The sequence below is a fragment of the Cyprinodon variegatus genome, unplaced genomic scaffold (genome assembly GCF_000732505.1).
Source record: "Cyprinodon variegatus isolate N-32 unplaced genomic scaffold, C_variegatus-1.0 Scaffold317, whole genome shotgun sequence".
Lineage (NCBI taxonomy): Eukaryota > Metazoa > Chordata > Actinopteri > Cyprinodontiformes > Cyprinodontidae > Cyprinodon > Cyprinodon variegatus.
In genome coordinates, this window is record NW_015150770.1 from 889617 (window position 1) to 902053 (window position 12437).

General features: G+C 39.4%; 1 protein-coding gene across 1 annotated transcript in view; it reads right to left on the reverse strand.

The window, feature by feature from the left end:
* Window positions 1-12054, reverse strand: part of sult6b1 (sulfotransferase family 6B member 1) — a 20323-nt gene extending 8269 nt beyond the window's left edge. The window contains exons 1-4 of the mRNA XM_015384595.1: window positions 11729-12054; window positions 1403-1515; window positions 1090-1179; window positions 377-500 (exon numbers count right to left, since the gene is read on the reverse strand). Of these exons, the coding sequence (XP_015240081.1) occupies window positions 377-500; window positions 1090-1179; window positions 1403-1515; window positions 11729-11924 (523 nt within the window). The 5' untranslated portion in view covers window positions 11925-12054. The remainder of the gene's footprint in view (window positions 1-376; window positions 501-1089; window positions 1180-1402; window positions 1516-11728) is intronic.
* Between the last annotated feature and the right edge of the window lie 383 nt (window positions 12055-12437).

Below are 12437 nucleotides of genomic sequence, written 5' to 3' on the forward strand. Positions count from 1 at the left end.
TTTCCCCTTGGCTCCCTCGTTGTCTCCTCTCACACCTGCTCCTTGTCAGCTCGTTAGCCCTGCCTTTGTCTCTGTCAGCTATCTATATTCTCCCTCTGCTCTCCCTCTTTGTTGGTTCTTTGTCTTTGCTGTCCTCCCATGCTGTTGTCCACCTATCTCGTCTCTCCTTGTTTCCCCAGATGTCTCCATAGTTCTGGTTTGCTTTATATTTTTCATGTTGGATTTTTGGATTCCTGCATCTGTTACCTGTGTTTATTTCATTAAAGCTGCAAGAAATCTCCTCAGCCTCTCTGCCTCTGCATTTGGGTCCTCAAACCACAACTAAACCCTGACATCTATGGTCCCTGAGATATGGTAAAATCTTCTTTTCACCCACCGTCTCCTTTCATGAATTTGGAAAAGAAAGATTCCCAGGATGTAGACGGCAGGACTGGGTTGTTGTTGCAGAAATGGTAGAAGGAGACCAAGGTGTCCTTAGGGTTTCTGAAGACCACCACCGTCTAGGAGAGGAGATCAAATATGATCAGTAAAGCTGTTTTTATTAACCTAACCTGAATTTATGTTGCTTCATTTTAAAATATTTACTATAAATCAAATTGCTGGTGAAGATCCTCAGTCAAACAGGTCATAGTCTTTCCAAAAAAGTAAAAAAGAAAAACTTGTTTCCAAGTTTGAAGACATTTCTCTTCCCATCCAGGAAGCTTTGTCGATTCAAAATGAGTTCCAGGCACCCCCATTCCAAAGGGGGGGACCCGTTCATCCGTTTCTATTTGCATGTTTTCTAAACTAAAACCAGGCTTTGTTGGGCTGCTGGATAAAACCTGGAACTAAACGCTATTTCTGACATTTTGAATTGAAAAAGCTTCCTGGATGGAAGAGAAACGTCTTCAAACTTGGAAACAAAGTCCAGAGGATTGATTTTTTGTTTTGTTTTTTGGAATATAAATCAAATGTGTAATCATCTGGTCATGTTTCAGTTAATCAGGTTTATCTGGGTCTTACTTGACTTGTTTAGGTTGCATAAAATGTTTAAATACAGAAGAAAATGCAACAGATTTAAAGGCTTCTTACAGCAGACTGAAAATGTACCTTTGGTTTCTTCTGGATGAAGGACGGGGGCATGTTGTCTGGATGAAGGTGAGTCCCCAGAAACCTTGGAGACGGAGCTTCATTGATGCCCTGAAATCAAAATAGTTAAAAACGCAGCCAGTCTAAACTTAGACAGCAGTCTGCTTCTTCTGCAGGTAACCATTGGACACAGAAATTCCCCACACTGATAAAACACACAATCCATCAGAATTCAAACTTTGCTTTCAGATTACTTAAAGTGTTCATTTCAAAGTAATATTTGACAGTTAACTGCAGGGTTTTAATTAGAAAGTGAAATGCAGGAGGTTAGTACCTTCATGACCTCTGGTCCAAAGAACTCCATTAAGGGCGGCATCTTGGATTCATTTTTCATCTGGGTGGCCTCTGCAATGATCTTCTTCATGACGCCAACCATCCAGTTAAAGCCTGAACATCCACAGAATGCAGGAATTAATCAACTAGCATGTTTAGTGACAGGAAGACCCGCAAGTTTTGGGTTTATATGAAGCTAGATTTATGGATATGTGCGTCTATCTGACAGAGCAGTGTTGCCAACTCCTCAGTGCCTATTGGCTGGGCTAGAAGTCGCTGAATGATGTCATTGCCTAATTTGCATAATCTTTTTATTTTTTACTTTTTTTTTCCCCCTTGTGGTCCACTAAGGAGCTTAAAAATCATGGTAAAACCATGAACCATAACATTTTTTACATTACATTAACATTAACAATCTAAATGGAACAAAAAAAGACTACAAAGAATTAATGACAATGTGAGCAAATAATGGTTATTATTGTTTGTTTAACTAATAAGATTTCCCTCCACACACAGGCTGTGCTCGCCTGCTCACATAAAGAGTGTGTCATCGTCATGTTGGTCAAGCTTCTCTATGGCAGGTAACTGAGGGAGCTGATTCCAGCGTGATCAACCTGCGCCGTCAATCCCGGCGGATGCACGCGGTTCATTTGCTGTTTGGACGGTAAACATGCTGTGGCTCTGACTGCAGCGTTTAGAGGGACTCCTGTGGAAGCGGGAAAACGGGGTTGGGACGGAGAGGAGCCCCACGGCAGCAGTGGCGGTTCTAGACCAAATGTTCCAGGGGGGCAGGGTGGGGTGTTTTCATGGGGGCACCAAAAAGCCTGAAGTAAATAAACCAGGGCAAGGATTCAAATATATCAAGAAAGCTGCATGAAGGGAAATTTCCATTCAATTCGGTTTAACTAAAATTCTAACTTCCAACTGAAAATATTTATTTTTTGGCTTAAAAATGTTAATTATCGTTAAAATAAAAATAAAAATCCCGTAGCATAGCAAAAAACTCAAAAAATTGTAGCTATATAAATATCTAAAAGATCAAATCAAGCTATTATTTGGAACAATAGTTCAATATACCTTCATCATTTAGGAATTTTACATTTTCTTAACTTGATTTAAGTTAGAATGACAGTTTTCTATAAAATCAGAATTAGAACTCAAGAAAAACTGATAAATTCAGCTGTAAAAAATTATTTTTTTGTTTAAAAAAAAAAAAAACATTTAGCAGATGAAAACTGGGAAAACTATCACCTTATTGTTTTAAAGTAATTAGTAAAACTGAATATTTTAAAGAAGAAAAAAAAAAAGAAATAGATCCAAAGGACCAATCAGGAACCATGTCTGTTCAAGAGCATCATCATTAGAATCTCTTTGAGTATTGTCTTCGGTACAGGGGCCATAACATGATCTACAGGGGCACTGGCCCCCATTGGCCCCTGTCTAGAACCGCCGCTGCACGGCAGACACCAGAGAAGTCGCTCGATTTGTCGCTAGTCACTTTTTTGAAAAAGAGTCGCTGGAGGGATCTGAAAAGTCGCTAAATAAAGCGACAAAGTGGCTGAGTTGGCAACACTGTGACAGAGAGTCATTATGTTAATGTGAATCTTTACTGAGGAGGAGAGACTGACACGGAGCGGATTTTCACTCCTTAAAATCCTGTCCCGTCCCACTCCTGGTGAAATTACTCCCACTCCCATCCCGCTCCCATTCAGAATGACTCCCACTCCCATTCTGGTTGTCATCAATAAGATTCCTGCCAATACGTTGAATCTGAATTTCTATCAAGGATCAGTTAAGTTCCTGTTTCTAACTGTTGGTCCCTCCATTGTTGTTTTTGAGCGCGGGAGAAAATCTCAGAGCGGAAGCACTGTTGGTTTTTGGGTCGTGTAGTTTTTTTGACTCGCATTATAGTGTGGGCTTCAAGGAAAATAACTACAAAATAGCGGCACCAGTACTGGATTTTTTTTCTTTCTATTGTATTTAATTTTTTGGCATCGATCCTAGTTTTTTTTTTTAGTTACTATCGGTTTGCTCCTGCTCCCGTCTGCTCCCGCTAATGTTTAATCCTGTACCGTCCCAATGTCAGTCTCTACTGAGGAGTTTATCTGGTTTCATGTCCTGCTGTTAAAGGTATAGTGGAGGATGTTCTTTTTCTGGGTGGATCATCTCAATCAGTGGTCCTCCTAATGCTCAATCATTCTGGTGATGTGTTTACGTAAGGCCGTCCTACATGATCGTCCCGTTAGCCATCTTTTTCAGCGCATTTTCAGGCGTATATCTGTGGTGAGCTACGGTTTCAGACAGTCGTTGAAGCTCACCTTTCTCACCGCGGTTCGTAACAGGAAAAAGTGTCTACGAAGTGTATGAGAATAAAAGAAAGGCCTCAGAAGAGGCAGATGTTTGCTTTGACAGCGGCCCGCTGTCAGCGACTAATAACAAAGGCGTCACAGGCGCCGCGCAGCGGAGGAGGAGTTACGTGACCAACGGAGCAAAAAGTAGTGATCATCTTTGTGAACGGTCAGGTAGCTGAGTTCACTATAAAGTCCCCGCTCTATATAGTGATGGAGGGATTTAGGGGTTAGGGTGGACATTCGGACACAGTAACCTAGCATGAGCTATGCGTGCACGAGGGATGGGCTCGTGCACACTTTCGCACGCGTTTAATAGGCATTCCCTCTCAGGAGCGGGTACAGGGTTGTGCATGTGCATTTCTTCTAATTTGAAGAGGGCAGGTCTTTTCAAAAAAATCATGAAAATCCTCTAATATACCTTTAAAGGAAAACGTTCAGGAAAAAAAACTGTGTATCAGCTTTTATTCCAGCCTTTGCTGTATATTTTATATCCTTTTATATTTTCAGATATGGAAAAGTTAGTGTGTGGGATAGCCCATTATAATAAAAACATCAGAAATGTGTTTGAGGGCGCAGAGGAACTGGTTTTCATTTAATAAACCGAGATAACAGAAGTAAAGTCAAACGCAGATGAATATCTCTGGTAACAGGCTTCTGTTAAAGCATGTTCTGCAAAACCGGCTCCTGTGCTGCATTCCTGCAAAAGAGCTGATCTCATGTCGGCTTCCTTCATGCTGGCTGTCGTGCAAAAGGCCTCTAGGAAAGTAAACATTTCACAGAAAATAGAACAGGCTACATTCCTTAGCTGCACCCCGCCCACCTCAGGCTCCTCGCCATTTTTATCCTGTGTATTATGCTCAGTGTGCTTTCTAATGATGGAGATTACAGCTGGTGGGCGTACAGTCATTAAAGTCTTTTAATATAATACTTTCATTTATGAGTCGATATATCATATGCCAACATAAAATCCTAGCTTAAAGGAACAATACCAACAATAATCTACTATGGATCATCAAACTGCTCCTCCTCATAATAAATGGATGTCATTTATCTGGCTGTTTATATCGAGAGGTTTATTTGGTGGACGGTTTGGTTTCTGTTTATGTTCAGGTGAATTTAGTTCGTTTGGAAATTGGTGTTTGGTTTGGTCGATGTTTACAATATTTTTTTTTTGTGTGTATTTGGTTGATTTATCTATTGTTGTTTGTCAAATTCTCTTAAATAAATTCACATTCATTCATTACAGTCTACATTTTTCTGTATACCTAGAGACATATTAAAAGTTATGGATCTTAATTGCTCCTCATTAAAAGTTCTATCCATCCATTTTCTGTCACGCTTATCCCTGCTGTGGTGGCGAGGGGTGCTGGTGTCTATCTCCAGCTGTCTAGGGTCAAGAGGCGGGGTCCACCCTGGAAAGGTCTTCAGTCCATCACAGGGAAACACAGAGAAAAACAACCATTCACACTCACTTAAGGAGAATTTAGTGAAGCCAATTAACCTAACAGTCATGTTTTTGGACTGTGAGAGGAAGCTGGAGTACCTGGAGAGAACCCACGCATGCTCAGGGAGAACATGCAAACCCCGGGCCGGGAATCAAACCTAGAACCTTCTTGCTTAAAGGCAGCAGTTCTACCCACTGCCCCACTGAGCAACCCCTCAGTAAAAGTTAAGAATAATAAAATGATAGATGATAACAATTGTTTATTTATTAGACATAACTAAAAACTCCAGGCTGGCCACTAGTTTAGCTGTATGACACTGAAGCTGAAAAGACAATAAAAGTAATTCTGTTCGTTACTTGTCATGGTTTTGGTTCTGTTTAAGTTTTATCCTTGAGTTTTCATTGGTTTTATTTCCATTCTGTGTTATTCTAGTTATTTTTTTTATCATATTTGAGTTCTTAGGTATTTCTTGTCTGCCCTCTGCTGCCCTCTAGTGTCAGTCTCCTTCTCCTAGCTTCCTTCTAGTCTCCTCTGTTCACACCTGCTCCCAATCTGCTGATCAGCCTGGTCTTTGTTTCTGTTTCCCATATATGCACCTCCTGCTCAGCCACTGTTGCCTGTTTGTCGTCATTTCTTTGCCGCCTTGTTGTGAGGATTCCTGGTTCTCAGTTTTTGTGGATTTTTGTTTTGTGGATTTTTGCTTCTGTTGCCCTTTTTTTATTATTAAATCTGCAAGTAACCACGTTCAGCTTCAGTCTCTAGATTTTGGGTCCTCTACAAACCTCCACCCTACTTGAGAATTCTTTTCTGCTCTAGTCTCATCTGCTTTATTTTTTGTTTTACTCATCGTTCTTCTCAGTATTTATTTTCCGTCTTCTTCCTTCAATCACTCTGGTTTGACTTTAGATTTGTTTTAGTATCTTCTGTTCACCTCTGGGACTATTTGCTGTATTTAAACATCTTTATTTTTCACTCCAACTCCCTCAGGCCTACATTCAATCCTCCTCTCTTTGGGACACACAGCATGTTATTCAGAATCTGGCTCCAACTTCCACACTAATAAAAATCTAGATAAGACATTTTTTCTTAAAATTCATTTGTTCTTGGATTGAGGAGGTAAAAGAGACACTTTGTCAATGGAACAATTGACATTTAAAATAAGAAAACAGATTGCATTGTCTTATTTCAAGTGCATTTTATCTAATCATCTTATTTTAAGAGCATAAATTCTCATTCCATTGGCAGATCATCTTATTGACCTACTGAAATTAATGATAAATACACTTAATTTAAGAAATTTGTTCTTATTTCTAGATCATTTTTCCACTGAACATTTTTTACTTCAGCAATAATGTGAACATTAAAAGTTAACTTCTGTTGATAGTTTTTCTTTTGACATTAAACAAAGGAAACATTGTTATCTAGAGTCAACATGTCAGTTCACCAGAGCAGCTCACTATCAGAGCCTCATTTCTGGCTGCAAACAGTGAACAGATGGGCAAAGAGAGACTAAGATGACGCTTGATTATAAAAATGCACTGCAAAAACCATCTAAAAATGAGAAAAAAATGCCTTAAATTAAGTGTATTTACCATTAATTTGAGTAAGTAAATGGGATAATTTGCCAATGTAATGAGTATTTTTAGTCTAAAAATAAGATAATTAGATAATATGCACTTGAAATAAGACAATGCAATTGTGTTTTCTTATTTTAAATGTCAGTTGTCTTGTTCCATTGGCAAAGTGTCTCAATTACCTCCTCAATTCAAGAGAAAAATTACTTATTGCAAGAAAAAATGACTTATGTAGATTTTAATTTTTTGCAGTATGGAAACTGTGTTCAAGCCAATATGACATGTTTGCAATGAATGACACAGTAATGATTAGAAATTGATAGTAGCCTAAGGTGACATAGGTGCACTAAGGAACGTTGTCACAGATCCTTCCTCCCTCCAGGACCTGGGGTCTGTTCTGAGCAGGTTTAATGGGGGCTATATTCATTTATCCATCTTACCATTAGAGTTGGATATAAAGGACTCTATAGAGGACAGAATTTCTAGGTGCAGCCAGGGACCGGAGGGTGTCCGGTTTGGGAACCTCAGGATATTGTCTCTGCTGTTTGCAGATGATGTTGTCCTGTTGGCCTCATCAAACCAGGACCTCCAACGTCCACTGGGGGCAGTTTGCAGCCATTGAAGCGACTGGGATGAGGATTGGCACCTCCAAAGGTGGACTCCCCTCTTCCGGTCAGTGGACAGTCCTTATCTCAAGTGGAGGAGTTCAGGTACCTTGTTCACGAGTGACGGACGGATGGAGCGTGAGATCGATAGACGGATGGGTGCGGCGTCTGCAGTGATGCGGTCGCTGTATCGGACTGTCGTGGGAGCTGAATCAGGGGGGCAAAGCTCTCGATTTCCTGATTGATCTACGTCCCCCCCCCCCCGACCTATGGTCATGACATGGGGGTAATGACCGAAAGGACAAGATCGCCAATACAAGCGGGTGAAATGAGTTTCCTTCGCAGGGTGGCTGGGCGCACCCTTCCAGATCGGGTGAGGAGCTCAGCTACCCGGGAGGAGCCGGAGTAGAGTCTCTGCTCCTCCACGTCAAAAGGAGCCAGGTGAGGAGGCTCGGGCATCTGTTCCTGATGCCTCCTGGTCGCCTCCATCAGGAGGTGTTCCAGACATGTCCCATTGGGAGGAGGCCTGGTGGAAGGACCAGGACACCCTGGGGGGACTATGTCTCTGAGCTGGCCTGTTGTCGCCTCAGGGATCTTTGCCTAGACCGCTGCCTCTGTGACCCGGCCCCGGATAAAGAGGAAGAGAAGGATAGATGGATGGAAAAAGGACTCTGCCTGATAAGCATCTACACTATATTTCCCTTTTTGTGATGTTTTTATTCGGTTTGGCTCTTTAAGAAGGTGATGGTTCATTTTTTTGAGTTTTCCGGAACAGTTTTCAGTTTTAATTGATTGTTTCTTTCTTCCATCTCCATTGACCTAATAAACATTTACATCTGAAGCAGTTTCTTTGAACCATGTGGTATTCTCTGAGCTTTAATTAAAAGAGCACTTTTATTCCTCATATAGCAGAAAACTGTTTTCTAGAATTAAACACCAAATTAGGTGAATTTAGGTCTGTGATTATTTTTCAATGACTCGCAGCCTGGAATTGAAACTATTTCATTTTATTCCTCATTGGTGATTATATGTTATAGCGCGTCTATCTGAATGTAGAAATATAAATTAAACATTTATTACAGGTAACTTTGACCTTTGCTTTTCATCTCTGAGATTATTAACTATCAGTCCTCATGTTTATCAAATTAAAGCCATATAATGAGGGGATTGTTGAAGTTGCAAACATTTGTTTTCTACTTTGTTCATTTACAGGGTGAATAACTTAAGCCAATAATAAGTTATTTATCTGCATTTAATGCATATAAATATTCACTGCATGATTCTGCAGGAATGTTTAGCAACTTATTTAATGAGATATTAAGCAATACAAGTATAGATAAATAGTTTATTCCTGCAGCTGTCACCACATACAAGGAAGCCATGATGGAGGTTAGATCTCTGCATTTTGGGAGGATTAAGATTTGCTTAATTTTTCTCCTTTTAAAATTCTGACAGGTCCACATTAACCCTTTAAAGGACAAGATGGCATTTTGATCGTGTGCATCCCCTTTACAAATGGATTCCCCTCGTCCCTCAGTGCGTTCTAGAAGCACAAGATCTATATCCAGCCGTTCAGCAAAGATCCTGCTGATTACTGTACATCTTATTTTAGCACTTAACCAATTAGATTAATGACATATTAGCTACTGTAAATTAAGTTGGAAAAAGTCAAGAAAAAAGGTAAAAAGCGAAATGAAAAGTTAAAAAGTAAATTTAAAAAGTTAATAATCCTAGTTAGTGATTATTTTTAGGTGCATAAACTAGAAAATGTAAGTGCCATTATCAGCATTAATGGCTCTTAGGCAGGCGTCCCCAAAGGGCCGCTGTCCTGCAGGTTTTAGAGGTTTCTCTGCTTTAGCACAGCTGATTCTGATGATTGCAGTTCAACAAAAGCCTGTTAATCAGCCATCGATGTAAATCAGCTGCTGGAGCAGGAAACCTGTAAAACCTGCAGGACATCGGCCTTTCAGGACCCACTGTGGAGATGCCTGCTCTAACGTTATTTTGTACCAAACAAAATGTGTTTCTTTCACTCTTAAAGTGTTTTTGATGAATTTCCTATATTTTTCTTAATATATTTGTTTCTTGTTATTACATTTAAATACATTTTTGCTCTCAAAATATCCGTATTTCTTGAATGTTCCAAAGGTAATAAAGTCTTGTCCTGGATTCCAATAACACTATTGGTTGGGAATTTGGATTTTCAAAGTTTTTCACTGATGGAGGGTTAATTATCACATCACTGAGCCTTCCTTTACATTCCTATACAACAGTTTATCTTTTTATTTAAACGAAGCTTTAAAACTTTTATTCCAATGGTGAACAGAAGCTAAGCTACATGGACGCTATGAGGTTGTAAAACTTTTATCAACTGCTTGAAAGACCTCTGTACGTCCAAGGCTGATAGTCTGGGAGGAAGTGTCTCCTGGAGGCAGGAGTGGCTTTCCTTCTACGGGCCCAACCTGTTTTACCTCCAGGAGCAACGACCTTCAACAATAGAGGCATTTATGTAAAGTCTGGACTGAGGTTAAGGTGCAGGCAGGTGAAAAAATGGGACTCCACCATTTGCATGCAGTATGTATTATTTTCCCCTGACAGCGCGCCGGTCTTTAAACCTGAAGTCCAGGTTGATAAATGATCTCTGCACTGGAAAAAAAACAAAATCTAGATAAGTAATTTTTTCTTAAAATAAGTGCATTTCTTCTTAAATTGAGGAGATTAAAGAGACACTTTGCCAACGGAACAAGACAATTTAGATTTAAAATAAGAAAACACAATTGCATCTTCCTATTTCAAGTGCATTTCATCTAATTATCTTATTCTAAGGGTAAAAATACTCATTCCATTGGCATATTATCAAATTTACCTATTCAAATCAAGTGTAAATGCACTTAATTTAAGAAATGTTTACTTATTTCTAGATCATTTTTGCAGTGTGCAGGTTTGAAAATCAGTTTAAATCCTGACCTGATTGAGTTCCTGGTTTTTTATGGTAAATATTCTGTTCTGACAGCTGAATTTGTTAATTTTTTATTTTAATTGTATTAATTGCAGCTAAGACCAAGACAGAGGCAAGTAGGAGGTGTTCTAGGTTTCCTGCAGGTCAAAAGACCCAGAGGACCAACTTTTTATTGTAAGTTTAAATTTCTGCAACATAAAGCAAAACTGTTTCTTTCAATAAAAAACCTACTGAACTTTTTAACCCATCTGATCATTTCCACTTTGGTCGGAAAATTTCGATTTCTCTTATTTCATATATTATTTATCCTCTTCACTCACTATAAAAGTTTTCACTCAGCCTGTTTCTCTGTGTGAGGACGTTTGTAGACCAGACATACTGTAGCTTCTTCCCAAAACAACCAGATTCTTAATCAAGGTTTATTTTATAACATGTTGCTGTTTAACCAAAGTGTCTGTAATTTGTTTTGACTCTGACTACTTTCCATTATTGGAAGTAAAGTTAACAAACTCTGCTCAGGCAGAACGGGGCTGATTACAGAGCAGTAATGATGAACTGTTCTCTCTTTGCAAAGATATGAAAATAAAATGCCAACTGAGTGAAATCCATTGATCTGCATTTATTTAACTAAAGTGAATAGTTGAATACTTTTTTTCCCACCACACAGACGTAACTAGGAGGTGTTCTAGGTTTCCTGCAGACCAACTTTTTATTGCAAACTAAAATTTCTGCAACATAAATCCAAACAATTTCTTTCATGAAAAAGTTTTACTGAACTTTTTAAACCCATCTGATTATTTCCATCTAAAAAGACCAAAATTCTGCTATTGATGAACTTCCATATACGTTTTTTGTTTTCTTTTTTATTTTAATTGAAGTTTTTCTTTCAGCTAAGCAGCAATAAAGCAGTGTATAAACTAGATATCTAGAATTACTAAAATAAAGATGTCAGACAGTTTAACCCTTAATAGTGCAAGTCAGCGTTTTTGATTCCTTGCATCCCCCTTATAAACGGATTCCCCCCGTCCCTCAGTGAGGTCTAGAAGCACTAGATCTATATCCAGCCGTTCAGCAAAGATCCTGCTACATGGCTGTACATCTGATTTTAGCATTTGACCAATTAGATTAATGACATATTACCTACTGTAAATTAAGTTGGAAAAAATTTACAAGTCAAGAAAAAGGGTAAAAAGCGAATTGAAAAGTTAAAAAGTAAAGTTAAAAAGTTAATAAGCCTAGTTAACAATTATATTTAGGTTTATAATTGGCTGGAAATTTGGATTTTGAAAACTTTTCACTGAGTCGCCTATAAAGCTTTAGATGCTTTTCTGCAGCCTGAGGATCCTGATTGTTCAACCTTGTGATTTTTTCTGGATATTTTTCTTAAACTCACCACATTTGGGGTAAGCCACCAGCATGATGTCATCCTCCCTGGCTTTAATGTCAACCAGACACTTTAAATGCTCCTCAGGACACATGAGGATGGGGTACAACACCCCATTGAATCTGTACAGCTTGTCCTCCTCACTCATTGCCTTTGCCTTCTCCATCCTGGCCTGGATCTTGGCAGCGTGGGGGTTATTGTCCATTCTCCTCAAACTGTTAATGCACCGATTAAAACAAAAAATAATCACAGCAGCAGCTGCAAGCTCTAAAAACCAGAGAGTTAGAAAGCAACAGGAAGAGCTGCTGTTTGCTCAGTAATGACTGACCAGGAAAAGAGGAGGTGGCTCTGGTAGTAAAAAGGAGGAGGAGACTGGAAGCACCTCCTCTCTGCACGCACATGCAGCAAAGCCTGTTGATTCACAGAGGAGGGGTTGGTGGGAGATCCCTGCTGAATGTTTACCCATAAACAATCCTCCCTTTATTGGCCTCAGTCGTTCTGACGGGTCACAGAGAGTCCTCATGTCTCTGTGGAGCTCAGAGCCTGACATCAGGAGGAATCCATTGTAGGAATCCTGAAGTGAAACTTTGCTCACTTCCTGCTGCCTCTGACCCAGATAGTGAAACAGGAAACCAGTCTGAGGAATGTTCTAGAGCTCAGCTACAGACAGACTGATATAATGTTACTGATAAAGAACTGGAAAAATGGTTTTTAGCTT